Source organism: Telopea speciosissima, chromosome 1 (genome assembly GCF_018873765.1).
Source record: "Telopea speciosissima isolate NSW1024214 ecotype Mountain lineage chromosome 1, Tspe_v1, whole genome shotgun sequence".
Classification (NCBI taxonomy): Eukaryota; Viridiplantae; Streptophyta; class Magnoliopsida; order Proteales; family Proteaceae; genus Telopea; species Telopea speciosissima.
The window spans coordinates 82,016,271-82,040,087 of NC_057916.1; the positions used below are offsets into that span (position 1 = coordinate 82,016,271).

The window sequence follows — 23,817 nt, forward strand, 5'->3', positions numbered from 1 at the left end:
AAATTTGTAAACATCAAAACAAAGATTATTTTGTTGTTTTTTTAGTTTTTAGTGATCAATGTTTTACAATAATAAGATTTATGAAATTTTTAAATTGAGAAAAACCCTAGCATTTGAAAGTTGATAATGGCCTCTACAATCGAAAATGCAATTTTTGTTCTTTAAATGGGGGGTTGATTTTTATCTTTTTGGAATTTTAATTTTTTTAACTATTTTTATTGGATTCAAATAGGGGTATTTTTTTATTGGATCAGGATCGTCTACGGCCTGCTGCCCGTAGGCGCAATGATCGCCTTACCCCTGCTCGGGTAGGGGTAAGGCGGTCATTGCACCGCGCCTCATTACGGCGTTGCTATGGCTGCTACGGTTAGGCAGGCCGTAGATGATCCAAATTCTTTTTTATTTATGAATTATATTTTAAGTAAAAATAAAAATATTTACTTAAATGATATTTGGCATAAATAAGTGTGCCAAACCTGGTTCAATACCATTACGAACCCAGGTTTCATCAAGTTTCGATGGGAATAAGTGAATTTATATAGGTGGTCCAACCATATTCAAGTCAAAACTTGCGAAATGTTCGAAATAAGTCAAAATCAGGTACTAAGTCGTATACGCACTTAGGTTTCATCTTGATTTTGATATTTAGAACCATGGCTGGATGCTGAGATCAAAGAGGATTGCAATGAGTTGCCAAAATGTGATATACAACGAAGAGAAGGATGTTCTGTGGGAATTGATCACCTGGAAGCAGAACTTCAAGGATTCAAAACATTGCCTACTATGATCTAATCCCACAATATATTATGTTTAAGAAACCTACCAAGAGTAGGAAAACTCTTAAGAATCTAATGACAAATAAAGACATAGACTACTTAAAGTAACTAACAATGACTCAATGACTGATTCAATAGCTTAAAGCAGGACAATAACTCATCACCAAACACTCCCCTGCCTATTTGGTTTATACCAAATAGTGCATATAAAAGCATTGTTCCAATCTAATGGGTCAAAATTTTGACCCATTTTGTGAGTTTCGAGTAGTATCGTCTATTAGAGGAAAAACTCCAAAAACCCCCAAATTTGATATTTTTGGCCAAATCACCTACATTTTTTGGTGGAATAAAGTGTTGGGGTTTGCTACAATACATCTACAATGACGATTTGCAGCCTTTAACATAGATTTGTGAAAGATTCTAACTTAGAGGTATACCCTTCCAGGAACTATGTGGTATTGACATGAAGTTGGAGGAATGGTTTCGTAGGGATGTTTTAACCTTGATTGTACACTTGTAACAGTTGTACACTTTGACATTGTGTAATATTAAATGGTTTTTCTTCATTTCTAATGTATATATTAATTATTTTTTGTTGAATTTGTGTGTTCTATTATTAAATTGTGTAGATTAGGTTATATTTGAGAAAGTATATAGCAGAGTACAATGTCCACTACCAACATAGGGTACAGAACCCAACTACCATTTTTGGGTATGTTTATTTACATTCGAGAGATTCCAATATGTTTAGAGGTTTCCCTGAAGCTTTGGGATAAAAAATGGCAATTTGACCACTAAAATGGCCAAACTAATGGCTAGCTGAAACATGCAAAGTTTCGATCGAAACCCAAAATATTTCGATTATCAAGGTCGAAACCAAAATCTTGAACCCTGTTCTTGAGCACTAGCTCAATGTGGTTGGTGAAGTAATATTTGGTGTGCAGTTTGAGGAAATGCCGCAGAGAAAGTTCTCTAATCGACCCCAAATCAGATCTCTGCCCGTATTTGACATCGAGTACATCTATCAAAGGAGGCAGAAATAACTATCCTACCCCTACCCAAACACACTGCCCGAAGTGGGGTCCACGTGGGGTCCACTTCCCTCTATTAGATGTACTTGACGTCAAGTATGGGCAGTGTAATTGAGAGGATAAAAATTCCCCCAAACCCTCTAAGACAATTGTTAACATTATTATTCTAATTTTTCAAGTATAAGTCATGAATGTAACATTCTAGGTATCCCAACTTCCGACAAAATCATTAGATAATAAATACGTGAACGGTTTTATGATAAAGAGGATTAGGAGTTAAAACCTCCCAATAAGTTGAGCATTCTAATGTTTTTTAGAAAGAGTTTAGCAGTCAACATCAAAATTTAGACACTTATTGGAGAGCTTGATTGTTTCTGCAGCTGAATACTTACCTCAATTTGATGGTCGATAATGAGCCTGTCTGGTAGTGGCTGTTGTTGGGTCCTGAATCCTGATATCGTTGTTCTTCGCACTGTCATTGGTGTGGTTTGTAGTTTTCTCATCTCCCACATTGGTTTCATGAGGAACCCTCTCCTTTATATGTTTTAAAACCCTTAAAACATATAAAACTAGAACAGAACCATCAGATACTGATATCGGTTGATTTTTATTGGCATCTGTCGTAACTGTAACTTGTAACTGCAACTGATACTAATACCTAATCAATATGGATCGATCGATATTACACAGATGATATATATATATATATATATATATATATATATATTATATGAAAAAAGCTGTTTAAATCTGAAATCAATATTGATGAATAAAATCCATGCTCTTTCTACTGATTTTGTTTTCAAAAATAGGAAAAATAAATTTCCAAAATTACAAAGCCAGCCCAGCCCAGCCCGGCTGCTTATAGGATTGGCGTTCCACTCATTAAGATGGATCTAAATTTCACAGGAACCATCTTTTTAGGTTCAAAATATGAGAAAAAAAAATCCTCTTGAATGTGCAATTAACAGGATAAGTTTATTCTGAAAAATGCAATCGAGAGGGATAAATAAATTTCTCAAAAAATACGCAATCAAAAGGGATGTTTTTTATATATAATTGTGCCACATGAAAATGTGATAAATCTCAACCCTATTTCTTTCCCAATTTCATCTCTTTTCCCCCACTCCACCCACCTCTCCCATCGAATGCAACTCCTGCCCCAACCCTGTAAAAGTTGTAATTTGAGTGAAAAAGGATGTATTGATTGTGATTATAGTAACAAATAAATAGAAATTATAGAGATACAATCCCATTGACTTAGGGAATGTGATAAAGAGATTTACATAAAAAGGAAACTAAGATAACTAAATATGGACTCTTTGAAGATAAAAAGATATGGGAGACATGCGAGGTGGATATCTCCCATTATATCCGATGACACTCCCTCTCAAATTGGAGCGTGAATGTCATGAACGCCCAACTTGGAATTTAAAAACTGAAATGTATCGCGACCAAGTGGCTTGGTAAGGAGATCTGTAAGCTGCATGCGAGAAGGAACATGATGAGTGGAGAGACTGCCGGATTGGATGCGTTCACGTACAATATGGCAACCAATCTCAACGTGTTTCGTCCTCTCATGAAACACGGGGTTGGCAGCAATGTGAAGAGAAGCCTGACTGTCACAGTAAAGACGCATGGAAGAGGAAAGCGAAACGCCAAGATCAAGTAACAAAACGCCGAGCCAGACCAACTCACAGGTGGCGGCAGCCATGGACCTGTATTCAGCCTCGGCCGACGAGCGGGAAACGGTCGGCTGTTTCTTGGATTTCCATGAGAGGGGACTATCACCCAAAAATGTTATATAACCTGTGACGGAGCCACGAGTCGTGGGGCATGCAGCCCAATCGGAGTCGCAAAAAGCCGCAAGGGTAAGAGAACTGGAGGCCGAAAGTAGGATACCAGCACCTGGAGAGGACTTCAGGTAACGGAGGATGCGGAAGGCAGCATCCATATGAGGCTGACAAGGAGCATGCATAAACTGGCTGAGCGTGTTGATTGCGTATGAAATGTCCGGACTAGTGATAGTCAAATAAAAAAGGCGACCAATTAACCGCCGATAAGGAGAGGGATCACTAAGCACATCACTCATATCAGTACTCAACCAAACGCTCGGGTCCATAGGAAAGCTGACCGGTTTGGCTCCAAGAAGATCGAAGTCAAAAAGAATGTCGAGTGTGTATTTCCGTTGGTTGAGGAATATACCAATTTTACTGCGGGCAACCTCAATGCCAAGGAAATATTTGAGACAGCCTAGGTCCTTGAGGCGAAACTGATCCTATAAGAAATTGATGATAGCTTGAATAGCCTGTGGATTAGAACCAGCAATAATAATGTCATCAACGTATACCAGAACGGCCGTGTAAGAGGTCGCAGTAGAGCGAACAAATAGAGAATAATCGGCCTTGGACTACTTGTAACCGGCCTCAAGAAGAGACTTGGTCAAGGTGGCAAACCAATTGCAAGAAGCCTGTTTAAGACCATATAATGATTTTTGGAGCCTGCAAACACGAGTCTTCCCCTTCTTCGCATATCCGGGGGGAAGACGCATATAGACCTCCTCGTGAAGGGCACCATGGAGAAAGGCGTTGTTGACATCCAATTGATGAAGATGCCAACCACACACGACGGCGACTGCAAGAAGACTGCAGACAGTGACCAATTTGGCGACAAGGGCAAATGTGTCAGTATAATCAAGTCCTTCCTGTTGAGTATAACCCTTGGCGACTAAGCGGGCCTTATAACGTTCAATGCTGCCATCAGCATGCCGCTTAATTTTATATACCCATTTGCAACCAATGGGCTTCTTCCCGGCAAGGAGGGGGCAAAGGGACCAAGTTTGATTCTGTTCCAGAGCATGAAGCTCTGCTTCCATGGCCTTACGCCAGTGGGGATGGAGAGATGCCTCTATAAAAGTGCTAGGTTCATTGTTAGTAGACAAGGCAGAAATAAAAGCAAAATGAGGTGGAGATAACGTGTCATAAGAAATAGAGTGATGAAGAGGGTAAGGGGTGGTACCTGACGGAGGAGGCGTGACGGGGGTGGAACTAACGCAGAGGCCGTAGTGCAATCATAGTTGCAAAGGCGAATGGGTATGGTATGGGGACGAGAAGAACAACGAAGGGGAGGAGGTGGGGGCGGTGGAGCTGGTGGTGAAGGAACACCAGATGCAGGGGAGGGCGGTGAAGGAAGAGGGGGGTGGTATCCATGTTAGGAACCGAAATTGGGTCAGGAATAAGGTCGGGGCTGGGAAGGGGGAGCACCGTGCGCGAAGGGTCATCGGAGGTGGTGGCGAATGAAAAAATGGACTCGTGGAAAGTGACATCGCGGGAGATAAACACATGGTGAGTGTGGAGATTATACAAGCGATACCCTTTCTGACCAAATGGGAAACCAAGAAATATACAACGATGAGCCCGGGCATCAAATTTGTGACGGTCGGGGTCATGGTTATGGGCATAACACAAGGAGCCAAAGACGCGCAGATGGGCATAAGAGGGCACTTGATTGAAAAGCAACTCATGTGGGGTCTTCCCCCCAAGATTTGGGGTGGGTAGGCGATTAATTAGGTAGGCAGCATGTAAAATGCAATCCCCCCCCCAAAAATGAAGGGGAAGGTGGGCCTGAAACCGAAAGGCATGGGCGACCTCAAGGAGGTGGCGATGCTTGCGTTCGGCAACTCCATTTTGCTGTGGAGTGCCAACACAAGAATGTTGATGGAGAATGCCGTGAGTGGTATAAAAATTGCGAATGGGTGCGGAAAAAAATTCTAAACCATTGTTCGTGCGGAGAGATTTAATTTGACAATTAAATTGAGTGTGCACCATATGATAAAATCCAGTAAATAAATGAAATACTTCGTATTTGTGGTACATAAGATATACCCAAACGCTACGAGAAAAATCATCTACCAGTGTCGAGAAATAATGGGCACCAGTCAATGAGGGGGTGCGATAGCCACCCCAGATATCACAATGAACTAAAGCAAAAGGCATAGTGCTACAATTAGTACTTAAAGAAAAAGGAAGACAAGTCTGACGCGATAAGTGACAAACATCACAGGGGGTAGGGGTAATAAAAGAACTAACATGGGAAGAAATCAAAGGAGCCACACGGGAAAGATGATCCGATGACGGGTGCCCGAGACGCTGGTGCCAAAAGTGGGAAGCAGTATCACGAGCAGCAGGGAGAGCCAACAACAAAGTGGGTGGTAAAATAGTAGAGACCATCATGCAACGTTCCTGCCCCAATCAGCCTCCTCGTAGTCAGGTCCTGGAAGACACAAAATGTAGGAAAAAATATGACAGCACAGTTCAAAGAAGAAGTTAGTTTACTAATGGAAATTAAATTGAACTGAAAAGCGGGAACATGATGAACATCAATTAAGAGAAGAGAGGGACTGAAGCGTTTATCGCCAAGATGGGTAATGGGGGAAGTTTGGCCGGTAGGGAGACGAACCGGGGAGGCCGAGGGGATGGGGTGGTAATTATCCAATCCGGAAAGGGAAGAGGTCATATGATCCGATGCCCCACTGTCCAAGATCCAAGAAGACGAATGCATACCTGAAATAGAAAAACCAGTCGTTGTACTTGCAAGATTTGCGCTGGGAAGAGGGGCATTGGTGCCTAGAAGACCAAGGAGTTGTTCCACCTGAGACGAGGTTAGCATATGGGCAGCAGGAGTGCTCGGTGCTACTGTAGCAGCCTGGGCAGCAGGCGGTGCAGTGGGTGCCTGGGTAGCGGGCACGACAGATGCATCACGGTTGCGAGAGGAAGAAGAACGCCTTGGGCGCTGCTGATAACCAGGGGGATAACCGTGGAGTTGATAGCAGGTAGCACGGACATGTCCATGCACCTTGCAGTGATCGCACCAAGGACGACGGCGCGGAGTAGTAGGCAAGGAGCGCTGATCGGGAGAGACAAGCATAGCAGCAGTGTCAAGAACAGGCGCAATAGTAAGCGCACACTGCTGTTCTTCTTGAAGCACAAGGTGGTAGGTACGGTTGACATCAGGGAGAGGGTGGATGGAGAGGATGTGAGAGCGAATAGCCGTGTATCCATCGGATAAGCCCATCAAAAACTGATACACGCGCTCCTGTTGGCCGGCTGAATGGAGAGTGGCTTGAGCGCCACAAGAGCAAGAAGGAGCAGCGATGTACGTAGCTAATTCATCCCATAGAACTTTCAAGCGGGTGAAGTAAACAGCAAGAGAATCCGTCCCTTGTTGGATGGTGGAGATGGATCTCTTGAGGTGAAAAATGCGTGGAGCATTGTTGCGCGAGAAGCGCTCTTCAAGATCAATCCAGACGGATGACGCCGTGTCGACATAAATAACTCTATCAGAGAGCGTAGGAGAAAGAACATGCAATATCCAAGAGAGAACCATAAAGTTGTAGCGTTCCCAGGCTTGGACAGCGAAGGCAGGCGATGTCGGTTTGGGGAGCGAACCATCCACGAACATCATCTTGTTTTTAGCATATAAATGCCATGCGCATAGCGCGACGCCAGGTCTGATAATTATCACCATCCAAAGGAGTGGAAACAAGAATGGTGCCAGGATTATCAGACGGGTGAAGATAAAAGGAAGAAGAAGGATCAATCGGGTTGGAGACGCCGGAGGATTCAGCACTGAGAACCGAGTCATTAGGCATGATGGAGACGAACTGTGAAAGAGAAAATAAAAAAATGCAAAGAAAAAAAAATTGCAGAGGGCTGGAAGCGTTCAATAAACTAATACCATGTAAGAGTTGTAATTTGAGTGAAAAAGGATGTATTGATTGTGATTACAATAACAAATAAATAGAAATTACAGAAATACAATCCCATTGACTTAGGGAATGTGATAAAGAGATTTACATAAAAAGGAAACTAAGATAACTAAATATGGCCTCTTTGAAGATAAAAAGATATGGAAGACGTGTGAGATGAATATCTCCCATTATATCCGATAACAAACCCCTCCTTTTGCAAGCCTACCCGTCCTCCTCTGCAACCGCAACTCCCATTCCGCCCCTTGGCCAGGTTGTCTGTCTTTTGCCTCCAATGCCAATGCCATGCTGCCAATATCAGGGCATTATTGGTAAATTCGACAACATCGTCAAGCTCTACAAGCAAGAGACAGGCGCCAGGATACGTATGGAAGAATCCACCCGTGCTTGTGACAAGCACATCATATTCATGGGTTCCGAGGCTCCAAAGAAGAAGATAAACATGGCAAGGAAGTCGCAGGGGATCAATAAAGCAAACATTTTTTTTATTGCTTTTATTTCATTTTTTTGGGGAGAATATGGTGGACGGACTATGGGGAGTCGAGGGGATATGATGTTGGGTTACTATCGTGGGAGTGGTGGGGCAACTGATGTAATGGTTGGTTACAATGATGGGTGCGGTGGCGATCAACAAAATATCAAAAAATGGTGACAATGACCTCGAATTCACGTTGACCGGTGGGGAGAGAGAATCATGAAGAGAACAAAGAAGGAGATATTTTCCAATCGACGTCTGCAGGGACAGGTTGTTGGGTGAGAGCAGGGAGCCTGTGTGTGATGTTTCCCTGTGGCACCCTTCAGGTGCAGCGTGCCTGCAACTTGGGCTTATTTTTTTTAAGAGAAATAAGTCTTATCGTTTGTGGTTTTTTACACGGCAAAACGTATTTAAAATGGTAAAACAACACAAAAGTCGGATGTGATGCTAGTGGTGGCGGTGGCGGAGATGAAGATGGATAAGGGATGAGAGGTAATTTTCTAGGAGCGTGGCCAATGGGAACTCACATGGAAGCAGAAATAGGGGTGGAGTTTCTGCCTTTCATGGCTGCAGGGAAGTAATTTAGTTACATCCTATGTCTAGACATAGACACCACACTCTCGGGGCAGTCATTTCATGACATCCTTTTTCCTGTTTGTTTATTTTAGAGTATGATTAAGCTCAAAGGAACCTAATTGTCCCTTTTAAAACCAGAGGGTACTCAAACGTAGTGTAATTATCCTAAAAAAAAACAAATTAATAACTAAAAGAGAAAATGTTGGATGCCGTCGCCAAAGTGCTTAGCATTTGTCATCCTCTCCTCTCTCTTTGGGAAAAAAAAACCCCTCCCCTCATGTATTTAACCTATTATTGGTACATGTCGTTAGCTAACCGAAAGATGGCAGCATACCCAACCCTCTCCCAGATAAAAATATGAGTTTTAAGTTTATTTTTAATTTTTTTAATTTAGATATCTATTCTATGGAGATAGAAGGGAAGTGAATCGAGAGGATAAGAATTTTCCTTTTTTCAGAATTTTTTTTTTCCATTAGATTTTTTAAAATTTTATTTGCCACTTTTACTTCTTTTATTTATTTATTTATTTATTTATTTATTTTTTTTTTGGATTCAGAGCTTGTATACTAATGGTGGGGGATGATTTAGGGGATGGGATAGGTCCAAGGTGGTTTGAACTCATGACCCCTTATTTGAGGAGTTGATCTTTTACCAACTGAACTGACCCGTTGGGGGTACCTCTCTTCTTTTTTCTTTTTTTTTTTTTCATTACATCTATTGATTAACCCTTCCCAGTGGATCAAGTAAAAGTTTCTCCATGACCCTCCATCTCACCGTTTCTCTGTGTGAGGATAAACTCTCTGTAAAATTGACTTGTATCCAATTTGTAAAACCCTTAGCGACTTAGCGTCGGTAATAACGTCAAAAAAAAAAAAAATTTAGAAAGATGACAACAGATGCATCAGCCATAGCAAAGTATATTATTTCTTCTCATACCCGTAGTTTAAGAAAAAAAAAAAAAAAAAAAAAAAGGATGCGATACAGAATCCATTATTATTACATAGAAAGAAAGAAAGAGAGAAGTTGGGATTTGGAAAGCGAAATTAAGAAGTTAGATGAGGTCAGAAAAGCTAGGCAGCTTGAGCTCTCCCTTGGATGAAAGAGGGATGGTAAAATTACCGATGATGGGCAAGTCGACGGTGAAACCCAACACCAGCTCGTAATCAATGTCCCAATCCCTAGCTAAATCCCTAGCCAAGCTCAGCAGTATCGAGTACGGCACCTTCACCGGCACCTCCAGCAACGTCGTATCGCTCCCCTTCAACGATCCCGGATCCGGCATCTTCCCCGACGCTATCTCTCTGCTCTTACAAGAAAACAAAGAAATTGAAATTAAACAAAGAAGAGGAAGAAGAAATGATCAGAAATGAAGCAAACAGTAGATCGATCGAAGTACTACTGAGTGACTGACCTGTTAGCACTCTTGAGGGTGTAAGAGATCTCGCAAATTGGTATGGAGGTGCTGTACGGGTTGCTTACGGAGACCTTCGCATTGACAATGGCAGAATCAGTGGTAACGCTCTTGAAACTAACGTCGGTGACCGTCGCTTCTGGTTTCTTTATATTTCCGATATTCTCTGCTATGAAATTCTTCGCCTTATCCAATAACTGCGCCATTTTTTGCAAGATTTTCTTCTCACTCTATCTACTTTAAGATCGATGAACTATAATAAACGATAATACTTGAGTTCAGTGCAGTTTATAGATTTGATCTTATCAAAATTCTATATATATAGAGGGAGAGAGAGGTGACCTGATAAAGAAAAAGAAAAAGAAGGTAACGCGTGATGAGGTGGTCTCATAGAGTTCCTCTGGGATGGAAGACGTGTGGGATAGGATTAATAGGAATAAGAATCGTACGTATTGCACTTCGAGAATGGTCCATGTCTTTGAATCGCCTACCGACTATAATTTGGGTCTATTTGGTCATTCTCTACTCCAACAAGGGGATCCCTTTCTGGTGAATTTTTATCCATTGCTGTAACTGGAGCGCTGTTGTGCGCATTGTGCAGCGGTCATATGTGCACAGCATGTCCCACTGTGCGCTCATGGCCATTGCTGCACCACATGATGCGTACAACAGCGGATAAAATCCCCTTTCTGGCACTACATACTTGCAATGGATGGGCCTATCCAGCACTGCCTGCCATAGGTAACACATAAATTAGTTGCAGCCAACCACATTTCATGCATTTGGGTCAATTGGAATTTCTTTACAACCAATCACAAGAAGCACAAAACATCACCGCACGCTGCGGATTTGTGAAGATGGTGCCAGACAGCTCAACCTTCGGTAATGCTTCTTCTCTATATTTCTGAGATTCGCCCTAATTTCTATTTCGTTTTCCTTGCTATTTGTTTTGTTAGGCATAGAGACCATGCGACCAAGCGAAGATCTTATGCCCATAAAATAATTACTTTTAACGGAAAAAGAAGTGTTGTGAGTGGGAATGTATTTGTACCCAAACACAATTCGGTGCAAAAAGACTAGCGCACCCTGTACCTTTCCACCTCAAGGGTTGAGTTCTGGGTGTCTTTCTCTGAATTTTTGGCTTTTGTTTCCTTTTCTTAACTCATTATTGGTGATTTTAATGAAATTTTGAATTCTAGAGATAAGGTTAGAGGGTGGCGTGTTGGTATTCAGTCTGTCTGCTGCTCAAAAATTGATAGAAATTTTTCACTTTATTTCACCTTGAAGAGTTGGAGCTTTCTGATTCTTGGTTCACTTGGTGTTACAAGCAAAAACCACCCCATTCTATTTTGGAACAAATTCATTCTTAAGCGGTGAAACAAGGATGCCTTTGTCCATTTGGACTCCATTAAATAACAACTTACTTTTCCTTATGCTCAACTCGATTGAATCTTCTCTTTTAACCTTTTTTCAAATTCGATCAAGAGGTTGAGAATCAAATATATTTGCTCCTCCAAGCGGAGGAAGTTGGTTGCAAAAATCTAGGCATCTCTACATAAGATAGGGATCGAAATACTAAGTTCTATTACTCTCTTGAAAATTATTATCTTCGCACACGATGTATCTCTTACCTTTTGGACATTGATAGTGTTCAGATTTCTTATCGAACTTTAATAGCTTGATTTTGCTTATAATTATCGTGATATTTTCACTACATCCAAACCTCTTGATCCATTCTTCTGTGAATCGTCGTTCCAACCTATCCTTTCTCCCACTAATATTGAAGATCTAATATCCACACCCTCTCTTGATGAGATCAAGAAGGCAATCTTTAGTATTGGGGCTTATAAATCTCCCAATGTGGACTAACTCCATCCCTTAGCATTTTTATTACCATTGTTGGGATACTATTCAAAGTGTCATAGCTCATTTTGTCACCATTTTTTTCATCTATGTCTCCCTTTTGGTGTTAACCATACTTTGTTAGCATTCAAACCTAATAAAAAATATGTCATTCTGTGACTAATATCCTGCCTATCAGCCTATGTAATGTGTCCTATAAGATTTTGACTCATCTTTTTTTTTGCCTATGATACTCTTCTCTTATGTAGAACCATGCTAAAAGATGTCCACACCATTAGGGTCATTCTTCCTCTGTTTGAGCACCTTTTTGGACAACAAATTACTTTATCCAAGAATGATATTTTCTTTAGTTCCAATACATCTCCTTCGATGTGAATGTCCATTATGACTATTCTAGGGGTCTCAAAAATGAATTCCATTACCAAATATTTGGGTACTCCTTTGTTTCCACCACGATCTAAAACACAGTGTCTCAACATATTTTAGTCCGTGTTCATCACTGTTTATCTAACTAGAAAAAACCATCTCTTGTTTCAAACTCACTGTTTAGTTCTCAGCAAATCAATCCTCAACCAATCACAACTTATCCAATGCCTAGTTTTATTTTCCAAAAACTTTTTGTGCTCAATTGGTTTCCACTAGTTCATCTTTTTGAAAAGGACAATCAACTTCTAATTCAACCTCCAAATTTTGCCCCATGTCATGGTTCAAAATTCGCCAACCAAAGTGGGCGGGTGGTTTGGAATTCTATTCTTCCCACCATCATAACAATACCCTTCTCTTTAAATTGATGGCACCTCAACACCGATCACAATCAGTTATGGGCCAAAATTTTACGAACTAAATATTTTCCTTCTCAAGACATGCTCTCGTGTAACCCCTTCTTTTAGTAGAGGATCTTTGATGTACAATAGAATCAGAACTATTCTTCCGGAGCTCCGTGAATTTTTATGTTGGGAAAAAAGGTATGAATATTTGGAGAGATAAGTGAATACCACCCAATCCTTCTTTCAATGTGCCTCCATCTGTTACTCCACACTTGGCTTTTAAAACTATTAATGAACTCATAATTAATCAATCTTGGAACCACACATTGATTGGAACATTGTGAAAGAGCAGTCTCAATAGTATGCTTGAAGAGGACTCGAATCGAGTTAAACAAGAACAAAAGGAGTGACCTCTTCCCCTAACACTCGATTCACCTTGAACTGAGTGACTTTTCATTCTTTTTAGTTCATGGGAAGACTAAGACTGTCTTTGGCATGTATTCTTAAGTTGATTTTGTATTATTAAACGATAAAAACAATTATTTTTATCTATCTAAGAATGTGAAATCAACCTAGAATGTATTCTAAGAATGCATTCCAAACACAACCTAAGACGAATCCGTCTTAGGGATATTACGTGGAATTTTCTTCTACTTAGAATACGATAGGGAGATAGGAGGGAAGATAAAAGAAAGTTATATGATCAACTGTTCATGGGGAACACTATATATGACCAATCTATGAAAAATTATCCTCTCAGGTTCTTACCTGGTACAGTTCTCTAATGCCTCTAATAAGGGATCAGGATCGTCTCTCAGAAGCCGAGCCCAAAATGCTACCAAAGGGCATCCAGCGGTTGAATTGTGCAGCATACATCTCAACGCATGCCAAGGGATGTGTCCGGTACAGCCCAATGATTGGTAACAACATGAACTTAAGAGTAAGGGTGTTAAACGATCCGATTTCGATTAAATGATTCGGTTCAATTCGATTTTAACTGCTTGAGAATAGAAACCGTAACCAGACCATTAGACGATACGAATCAATGGCTTTCCTGAAACTAAGGTTTTATAATTAGTTTTAATTAAATTATACAATTTGAAACCGTTGGATTAATCGATCTTAACCGAACTGAACCGATTAAATAAATAATATCATTTCTAAAACCACAATCGGACCATTTAACTAAACGACCTACCGATTTCAGTTTAAACAGGTTCGATTTGATTTCGGTAAACGATTTCAGTTTAGTTTTTGATACCTGAGAGGATATAGATCCCCAATCTATGTCATATTTTTTTAATAATTAAAATATCAAATTATCCTTTCATACGAAGGAGATGATAAATGCATGAAGATTTCCATCTATTAATTAACCACCATAAATACCCCCTCCCCTTTTTTTTTCATTAGATCTATGGATGGATGAACCCTTCAAAATGGATCAAGTAAAAGTTTCTCCAGAGATTTATGACCCTCCATCTCACCGTTGATGAGGATAAAGTCTGTTTAAAATAGACCTGTATCCGATTTGTAAAAAGAAAGTTTAGAAAGATGAACACCAGATGCAACAGCCATGACTAGTGTTTCATTTCTTCTCATAAATGTACACATAGTTAAAACCCAGAAAGAAAAAAAAAACAGTGCGATACAGATTCCATTATTATTACATAGAAAGAAAGAGAAAGAGAAGTTAGGATTTGGAAAGCGAAATTAAAAGGAGTTTAAAAAGTTTAGATGAGGTCAGAGAAGCTAGGCAGCTTGAGCTCTCCCTTGGCGGTAAGAGGGATAGTAAAATTACCAATGATGGGCAAGTCGACGGTGAGATCCAAAACTAGCACATAATCAATGTCCCAATCCTTAGCTAAATCCCTAGCCAAACTCAACAGTATCGAGTACGGCACCTTCACCGGCACCTCCAGCAACGTCGTATCGTTCCCCTTCAACGATCCCGGATCCGGCATCTTCCCCGACGCTATCTCTCTGCTCTTACAAGAAAACAAAACAAAATAATGAGCTGAGAAATTAAGAGGAAATAAAACAAACAAGAGAAGTGATCATTAGAAATGAAGCAATTAAGCAGTAGATCGAAATAGTACTACTACTACTACTACTACTACTACTACTACTACTACTGACTGACCTGTTAGCGCTCTTGAGAGTGTAAGAGATCTCGCAAATTGGTATGGAGGTACTGTACGGGTTGCTTACTGAGATCTTCGCATTGACAATGGCGGAATCACGGGTAACGCTCTTGAAACTAACGTCGGTGACTGTTGCTTCTGGTTTCTTTATATTTCCAATTTTCTCTGCTACGAAATTCTTCGCCTTATCCAAAAACTGTGCCATTCTTTTTTTGCAAGATTTTCTTCTTCTTGACTATCTACTTTAAGATCGATGAACTATGATAAACGATAATAATACTTGAGTTCAGTTCAGTTTAAAGATTTGATCTTATCAAAATTCTATATATATATATATATATAGAGAGAGAGAGAGAGAGAGAGAGGTGATCTGATAAAGAAAGAGAAAAAGAAAAAGAAGGTAACGCGTGATGAGGTGGTCTCGTAGTTCCTCTGGGATGGAAGACGCGTGGGATAGGAATCGTACGTGTTGCACTTGGAGAATGGTCCGTGTCTTTGAAGTTTGAATCGCCAACCGACTACAGAGGGTCTGTTTGGTCTTTATCTACTCACCGTCAAAGCATTTTGAACCGTCCGATTAGTCCAGTTAGGAATTTTACATTTGGATAATTTAAATAGAGATTAGTGGTTTTTACTTGTTTAGATAAGTGACCGTTGCTCGCCAAACCCAATGGGAGTTAATCGGAGACATCATATTGTGATCTAGCCTCTCTGTGTATAATCTCAAACGTCTGATTAGCATTATTCTTGACATCTGAAACGCAGGTACTAGGGATCGGGTGACCCAGGACCCAGGACCCAGGACCCGGAATAGGTATCAACCCATATGAGCCGTTTCGAAGGTTTTTATCCTTAAATATATCTTTTTTTAATAGAAAAATCCATATCCATGCCGTATCATTCATATTGGTAACGACCGATACAGATCGGCCGATACAAATTCCACAAACCCTGTAGCATTAGCTCAAACTAAGATGGGTCCCAACTATTGCAATTAGTAAAACGTTGACGCACAGCCATGTTGTCTTTTTTTTTTTTTTTCCGTTAAAAAAAAAGGATAAATTAATGCATGATAATATTAAAGCTGGTTTAGGAATAACTCTGATACATGATAAACTACGAGAAATTTATTTGAGGCGACAGGGTTACGTGCAACAAAAGCCTTGAAATACTCCAATACGAGGGAGTAATCTGATTCAGATTGAACGAAGTTAAAAAGCCATAAGAAAAATAGTGAGGTATGACATGCATGGCTTAGGTTTTATATCATATATGACTTCAAATAGAGATAATTGGACAGCAAGGATAGTCGACCCCATTAATTGAGATAAGACTATGTTGTTGTCGTTGTTCGAATTTCTTTACAACCAATCATAGGAAGCACAGCATCCGAAATTTACCATATGGCGATAGCCAGCTGGCAATTACTTGTTTAACTATTACACATATTCTGGCAACAACTGAAATTGGTTACCTGACAAGAACACTAACTAGGGAAAAATGTGACAAGCATAAAGTCTTAAAACTAATATATCATATGATATGCCTGGTTTTATACACACAAGCCATTGGAAGTTGTGGAGATACATTTCTCTCAATTGAAAATTGGTGATGGGATCCAGCACCATTGATGCAAATCCAAGCATCCGCAAGAAGAAGAAGAAGCCCTAAGACCCAGGGCCAAGTGTTAAGAGCCTTAGTTATACATAATTTATTTCACTCTTAGTTTATTTTTTACATTTCATACTTAGTTTATTTTACGGTTAATTGTAAACTTAAATTAAACCGGATCAGACCATGGTCCAATTTAAGTGATTAATTCCTATTGGTTGTTAGATTCTTATTTCCTATTGATAGATAGGGGAATCTTTTAAGTTGAGCTTTTAATTAAAATGTCCCAACCCTTCCACAATTTATGTGAGAGAGTGATTCATATTGTAATAGGATTTGGGCCTTAGGCCATATTATAAATTAATAAAATCGTGGGAGGTTCCCCCACAATTAAGATTTTAGAAATTAATCTTTGTTTTGCTTGCTGCCTTTGTTGTTGCTGCCTTACTCCTTTGAAAGTGTTGCCTTGTGAGTACTATCAAGGTGAAGAGATTGGTGGATCTCCAATCGACTCCTTGCGTCTTGTAGACTAGGAGGATCTTCTGCTCATCTCCTTGTATCTTGTAGATCAGGAGACCTTATCTTCTTCAAGCTATTGCTATTGAAGATATCCAATTACAAGTAATTTAGCGTTTCAACACTCACATTCTCCTTCCAATCCTCCAACCTAAGCCCTACTTAAAACCCATCAATCCATTTAGACTCTTAACCTCCCACAGCCTTAACCCACCATCAGAATCCACTCAAAATTGGATCTCAGCCCCCTCTCACCACACCCTATACTCGATCTAGCTTGCAGCCCTATTCCTCCATTAAAATCCCAATCCCCCTCACCTCCGGTAAAACCCTAAAACCTACCTAGATCAATCCAACCATCATAATTCTCTCAAATCACAACCAAACCACCTTGCTACAGCTCCTAGCACCCGACCAAGAGCTCATCCCTAAATTGCCATCTTAAACCCTAAAACTCATCCATCTTATTTTTCTCAAAACCCAAAACCTAAAACCCTAATTTTCTAATTTTTAAATTTTCATTCAAACATCATTAAACCTTCCCTGTTAGCTTCCTGTAAACCTGCATAGCTCTACTAAATAAGATCCAACCCCATTACCCTTAGCCTAACCCTAGTTTTGACCTAATTCCTCAAACCTACCCCATTCGGCCAGCTGTTTGGAAAGTCCTGGTTACTTGGTCCTATTACACTCTTGTTTATCTAGGACTACATTAACCATTGGTTGAATCCACAAAATAAAAATCTCCTAAAGCAAGCAACAAAAATTTAAATAACCAAAATCAACCAGCTTGAACATACCTCTCATTTGCAATCCCCATTGTTGAAAGAGTGACCAAATACAGGAACATTATTTATGAGGAAAGAGTAGAATAAAAAATTTTCTGAACCAGCACAAATTCCTTCCAAATATGTAACCTACATTTCTGATCATAAAATTAGTTCGCATGCCATAAAGGAGGATGCTAGTGCAATATGTCATTGTTGTACCTCACAAATGGGCATTTTCTGGAGCAAACATAGCCATGTAAACATCAGAAAGGTCATTTAACCAACATTAACAGAATACACTACTTAATACCGACGGACCAGGACAAAATCATCATCTTCGAGAACTTTTACATCTCTATCTCCCACAAAATTCTCACGTCCAAGTTCCTTCACTATATTCACAAATTCCACCCTCCTTGCTCTAGGAAGAGGTAAATAAGGCAGCCGAAACACGGGCCTGACCACACCAAGCTGGGCTAGAGCTGTGTTCAGGCCAATTGGGTTAGGCTCACGAAACAACCACTCAATCAAAGGTATGAGCTTTGAATTCAGCAAAGGGTTCTTTCCCTCAAACATTAGCTCCCGCATCAATCGCGGAACCAAGTTGCTGCTAACAGATATCACTCCAGTGGCCCCATGGCCCCACCTTGCATCATGACACTCATCATCATTGCCACTCCATGCCACGATTCCCTCATCAGTGTACTCTTTGATTCTATTGTTGCCCACACACTCCTTGACACCAGCCATGTTAGCACCCTGTGCAATGGTGCGGATAACAGGAGGAGGAATATCTTGACCAGTCCTGGATGGAACATTGTAGATAATGGTAGGCCCCATGGGAAGAACGGCCTCAAAATGAGCAACCATACCTTCCATGGATGACTTGCCATAATAAGGATTGATGTGAAGGGCAGCATGCATCCCAACAGCAAAACCCTGTTCAGTGGCATGGATTGCTTCTCTTGTTGAGTTGCTTCCAGTGTTTCCAATCACCTTAATCAATCCACCAAAACAATTAACTGTGTGCCCAATGAGCATGATGTGTTCATCCCAGCTCATCAGATGCCCTTCACCTGTTGTGCCACCCACTATCACACCATCGGCACCACTTAAAATCTGCATATGCATCAACGCATCGTAAGCTTCAAGGTCAAATCTGCCATCAGGTAGATATGGAGTCTTAATGGCAGTCATTAATCTAAGTGACTTTATCTCCTCTGCCGATGTCCTGCAATTAAAAGGAACATTATCTTGAAACAAAATAAGAATGAGTAAAACACGAAATAATAATTCATCCAAAGACACAAAAGTAGCAGTGTACAGGACTGGTAAGATTCTTACACTCCAATGTTTAATGAACTTTTATCCTGTTCAATTATCTACATTTTTCTCTATAATAACTTCATCATTCCTCTCTCTCATTCATTTCCTTGTTAATTCTAAATGGCTTTGATCCTCTCATTTGTAATTATTTCCTAAGCAAAGCTATTTAATATTTTCATCTTCCTTTATATAGAATATTGATGTGCAATATGCTTTTTAGACGTCAATGTACTGGACAACCAACTGCTCCACACTTCACATTGCTGAACACACTAGATTTTTTATTCTACTTTCAAGAGGAAATTCAAGGTTTGTATGGACCATCTAAACAAACATAACATCAAGCAATATAACTTGGCAGACTCAATAAGAGCAAATCAATTGCATCAACATCAAGAAACTTTAATATCCATTTAAAAATTTATGAAGAATATTGGTGCAAACATCGGAAAATGTTATGGTCTAGCTGTTACAGGTCTTAGAAAATATAGGCAAGTCTGTCCAAGCTTCTAACTTCTGTTTCATTTTACCAAGTATCCCCAGGTAAAACAACTTTCGGAATCACATGCTGAAGTTAAAGGGAGACGATGATGCAGATCAAGAGAGATTCCAGAACAAGTATTCACGCCGAAGCAAGCCCAAATCCTACTCTAATGAGTTAAATAAGAAGCCTAATGGGTTATACGAGGCCATGGGCTTATCGTATTTTTATGTTTTCAGTTGTAATGGGCCTATTTTGAAAGCCCATATATGAGGGATAAGTGGCACATACGAATTTAACTAGTTAGTTGTATCTAGTCCTCTAAAGTTGTGAAGCCTTGGGATGTCAGTAGGTTAGTTTCATTGTTAGTTGTGAAAGATATTGAAAATGTAAAGTTCATTAAACATCTTGAATGATGTCTCAATGCAAGTCCTTGGAAATGTACACGCCATTAAGTCTAGAAGGAAATTCCAATGAAGATCTAGAACCCTTCCAGCCTCTCTATAAAAGGAGCTACCTGTAAGCATTTGAAATAAAAAATTGAATGAAATTTGGTTTTTACCATTCTTCTGTGGGATAAATAGTTGTAGTGAGATGCCGGGGTGGTTGGTGAGATACTAGCCTAGGCTTTGGGTGAGACTCTTCTATCTTATTTTCGCTATTTTGTCTCTGCAATTTTAAGTGACTATATGCAGTTTATTTCAATTTAGTTACTGCTGTTCATATGGGTTATCTGAGGACAACTTATTGCTGATCATTCGGGCATAACAGAACCTGAGTTACTACTGATATACTGCAGTCAAAACAGACTTGCGATACCCCTGTTTACAATAACTTTAATTTGTTTTGGACTTCTCTAATCAGCAGCAACTAGTCTATTTTGAGTTCGGAAATTTTCTCTTGAATCTGATCACTTTTGGGTGTTGTGATCCTGATATCTTGGACTGGTTCAGAACTTATTAGAAGGTTCGACCACACTCCATTAGACGATTGACTAGGAAATGCACAAGGGCACTCCCTTTCAAACTTGGCCACATCCAATGGACCAATACCATGTCTCATTCAAGCGCCAAACATATGCCAAAAATGTTATCATGAGTAACAGTTAGATCAAGTAAAGAGTTCAGACATAAACATGTCTCAGTAATTAAAATTTGCTGAAGTTAATGTCTAACTCCCGTATCCATGTATAACACCACGGCCTTGTCCATGTATACGTATAAAGGAGAGAGAAATCGACTTGGATCACTTTAGGAACAGATAGCAACAAGACCTTTCTGTGAGCAATCCTGCCCCAAAGCTTTAAACTTAGATGGGACATTAAATCTCCATATAGATTTAAAAGGGTATGGTCCCCAAGGGTGATAGTGATCCTCAAGATTAAATAGGTTCCACAGGGCTTTCAAAAAACGATCTAGATTGATGTGAAGCAACACTAGAAGTAAGAATATAAATCCTTGAATCCTGCTCATTCTCAATAAGGAAAACATCCCGAAGACACTCAACAAGGGACTGAACAATGTCAACCTCAAAATCCCCAAAGCAACCTTTTGAACAACAGGTTCAAGCTCATGCCACTACCTGACAAACAAAAACAAACCTCAATAGGCTTGTTCCTAGAGCTATATATGGAATAAAGTTTTGGATACCTATCATAAGGGTGATCTCACCCATCAAATGTCCTCCCAAAACCAGATCCTATAACCCCTTCCCTACATCATACCTGATACATGAAGGGGAAAAAAGGAAGCACCTAATGTATATTCTTCCTAGGTGCATTAAAGGTCAATCTAGGAGGGAGGTTGCAATCCCACCAGCCAAAGTCATGCTGATGTAATCACAATATGCCAAAGGCCAAAGGGGCTGTTTCTCCCTAAGAAATCAACAAAGTCGTTTCCCAAGCAATGAGAAATTTCTTGTAGATACCGCATGTATAGAAAGCAATTTTGGCCTTTTTTTTAAAGACTGCATGCCCTACATAGCAATCAGGACCAAACAACCTCTATCTTGTTATTTTTTCTGTTCTCTTAAAGATTTTTTTGCCAGTTTGCCCAAAAGGAAATCAGTATCAATAAGATGCAATACCCATGGTTTCAAGGATTATGTGTAATTGACCGGATCAAAAGGAGATCGATGGTCACCAAATGATGCAGGGGAGAAGGAGCTGAAAATTTATTTCCGCAAAAAGAAAAGGGGCATCAGGCCCCCGCTGAAGGTCTAGCTCTCAGCTAGGTGGTCCAGTCCAATTCGTGGGCTTATTCCAGCCATCTGTAGGCTTATTAGTTTAGTTACTTAAGTTTTAAATTGAGTTGTCTAAGTTGATTTATCAAGTTTCCTGGTAAAAGTATGTTTTCTTTTAAAAAGACAAGGATTTAGTTTTCCTATTCAGAATAGGAGTAAACTTGCCGCTTTTTTATTTAAACATTGTAAGAGCCAAGGCTCCTCGCGATTTATTGAATTACAGACTGAAGTTTTGCTCTGCAAGTCCTGAGAGAATCAGCATGGTGTAAAGATATTCAGACAGAGGGAATCTGATCTGGTAGGCTGGGAAACCTGAGTTCTTTATATTTGTCCTCATACTCTGTTTTAGTTCACCCCAGGTACTGATTTCTTCCTCCTATCGATTAGCACATCCGATCTTAGTTTTAATAATTGGGTTTGTATCAATTTATATTCTCAGATCTGTGGTTACATTGGATATATTATCCTGTTAATTTAAAACCCCTTAACCCCTACTTTGTTAACCTGCAGCACCCATATTTTGAGTTGATATTTCAGCCTAAATTCTTTGCAACCGCAGGCTGATCTGGAGATCAGATTGAGCCCATCTTTTGGGGTTTTCAAGGGCTGCATAGGAGTAGAACTCGATCCAAGTTTTGACTGATTCTAAGGACTTTAACTGCTGCTACTTAAAAAATCTCCTATTTCTGAAACTTCTCTATTTCATATTTGAATTTTTTTTTTAAATTACTTTCAATCTAGCCATCTGATTGATCTCATATTTTGGGGAATGATTTAGCCTGCTGAAAGGGAGATTCGATCCAATTTTCAATTTGTTCTATTGGTTTTATCTGATTTAATTGAGTTCCATTGATTTCTGGTTTTCAGTTTCATATTTTAGTAATCTTTTAGTTAATTTAAATCTGACCGTTAACTCAATTCCATCTTTTGAATGATCCCTATTCTCTATATTTGTGATTGATTCCTAGAATTTGACTCTCATCTGGGAGAGTTGAATTTTCTGTTAACTATTGGGTCGATTTTCTGAGTTGGGTTAGCTTGGGATCTTAACCGAGTGGTTATTCTATCAACCCCCCTCGCATCATCAATCTATTAGAAACCAGCCAATACTAGAGGATATCAATAAGATATCGGGCTGATTGTCCAGATCACATCAGGATTGGCACCACCGACCCAGCCTCCGATACCAGTCTTTAAAAACTTGGTTACACCTCAAGACTTCAAATGGTCAACAAGACCAAGTGTTCTATTAATGAATTAGATCCAAGAGAAAAAAAAATTAAAAACATAAAAAAGGGGGCATATTTAACAAATCATTATGGACAAAGTATAATCAACTCAAATGTATAAACTGACCCACTTAGAAATATACCAGACTCCAACTACAAGAAAACAAAGTTTGGATGTGTAAGCCAATTTGATTCACACAATCAAATTAAGGAAGAAGCCATCAATTAAGAGAAAAGAATAACACTTATTCAAAATATAAGTAATCAAAATTTTCAATGAATTGAGATGAAAAGTGGGAGAGCCTTGGTGCAACGGTTAAGTTGCACTATTGCAACCTGTTGGTCGCAGGTTTAAAACTTGGAAACAGCCTCTCCTACGAAGCAGGGGGTAAGGCTGCATAAATTTGCCCTTCCCAAACCCTGCAGTAGCAGCAGCCTCATGCACTGGGACTCTCCTTTTAATGAATTGAGATGGAAACATACTGTATTGTCTTGGTTAACTAAAGGCTCAATCCCAGTCCCATTTATAGGAGATATGGGCTGAGAAGAGTTACACAATAGAATAGGAAAAAAATCAAGAATTGTAAAAATTAAATAAAATCACAAGGTCAATATAGAAAGTGGTTGGTGAGAATTGGTGGTCGAGTATAAAACAATCTAGGAGAGGGTTCTGTTAAATTTATAATGAATTACCTGTTTTTGACCTCAAGACTGCGCATTGGAAGATGGAAATCCTGGAGAATGGCTGCTTCTGGAGAACAACATCTTACATTCCTCCTGTTTATTGAACATAGAAAGAATTTAGTTCAATAAACTGCATAGTTTTGTAGCCA

The 23,817-nt window shown here is 39.7% G+C and overlaps 4 protein-coding genes across 8 annotated transcripts in view; 1 reads left to right on the forward strand and 3 right to left on the reverse strand.

Annotated features, from left to right (window-relative positions):
• The window catches only part of LOC122646707 (4-hydroxy-tetrahydrodipicolinate synthase, chloroplastic-like), a 39,873-nt gene that overhangs the window by 14,271 nt on the left and 1,785 nt on the right, over nucleotides 1-23,817 (reverse strand). For all 3 annotated transcript variants that reach the window (XM_043840311.1, XM_043840323.1, XM_043840316.1), the window contains exons 3-4: nucleotides 23,678-23,761; nucleotides 17,840-18,938 (exon numbers count right to left, since the gene is read on the reverse strand). In XM_043840311.1, coding sequence (XP_043696246.1) covers nucleotides 18,011-18,938; nucleotides 23,678-23,761 — 1,012 coding nt within the window. In that variant the 3' untranslated portion in view covers nucleotides 17,840-18,010. Of the gene's footprint in view, nucleotides 18,939-23,677; nucleotides 23,762-23,817 lie in introns of those variants that run through there.
• LOC122646734 (desiccation protectant protein Lea14 homolog) overlaps nucleotides 5,268-23,817 on the reverse strand; it is a 35,417-nt gene continuing 16,867 nt past the window's right edge. The window contains exons 3-5 of one of the 2 annotated variants that reach the window (XM_043840341.1): nucleotides 14,810-15,040; nucleotides 14,394-14,649; nucleotides 5,268-5,287 (exon numbers count right to left, since the gene is read on the reverse strand). In XM_043840341.1, the coding sequence (XP_043696276.1) occupies nucleotides 14,400-14,649; nucleotides 14,810-15,015 (456 nt within the window). In that variant the 5' untranslated portion in view covers nucleotides 15,016-15,040 and the 3' untranslated portion in view covers nucleotides 5,268-5,287; nucleotides 14,394-14,399. Of the gene's footprint in view, nucleotides 5,288-14,378; nucleotides 14,650-14,809; nucleotides 15,041-23,817 lie in introns of those variants that run through there. The other variant, XM_043840346.1, reaches the window with a different exon arrangement.
• On the reverse strand, nucleotides 9,671-10,272 carry LOC122646751 (desiccation protectant protein Lea14 homolog). Its single transcript, XM_043840355.1, has 2 exons — nucleotides 10,037-10,272; nucleotides 9,671-9,926 (listed from the first exon to the last, which is right to left on the reverse strand). The coding sequence occupies exons 1-2, from the start codon at nucleotides 10,240-10,242 to the stop codon at nucleotides 9,677-9,679; spliced, it is 456 nt and encodes a 151-aa protein (XP_043696290.1). The 5' UTR covers nucleotides 10,243-10,272; the 3' UTR covers nucleotides 9,671-9,676.
• LOC122646676 (E4 SUMO-protein ligase PIAL1-like) overlaps nucleotides 15,146-23,817 on the forward strand; it is a 96,892-nt gene continuing 88,220 nt past the window's right edge. The window contains exon 1 of one of the 2 annotated variants that reach the window (XM_043840283.1): nucleotides 15,146-15,175. The gene's annotated coding sequence lies outside the window, so the exon portion shown is untranslated. The remainder of the gene's footprint in view (nucleotides 15,176-23,817) is intronic. The other variant, XM_043840277.1, reaches the window with a different exon arrangement.

Bases quoted from the DNA above. Each gene is read 5' to 3' on its own strand.
- LOC122646751 (XM_043840355.1), bottom strand. From the start codon at position 10,242: ATGGCGCAGTTATTGGATAAGGCGAAGAATTTCATAGCAGAGAATATC. The intron at 9,927-10,036 runs GTCAGTCACTCA...TTGTAAGAGCAG, and splicing joins ACCCTCAAGAGTGCTAACAG to AGAGATAGCGTCGGGGAAGA.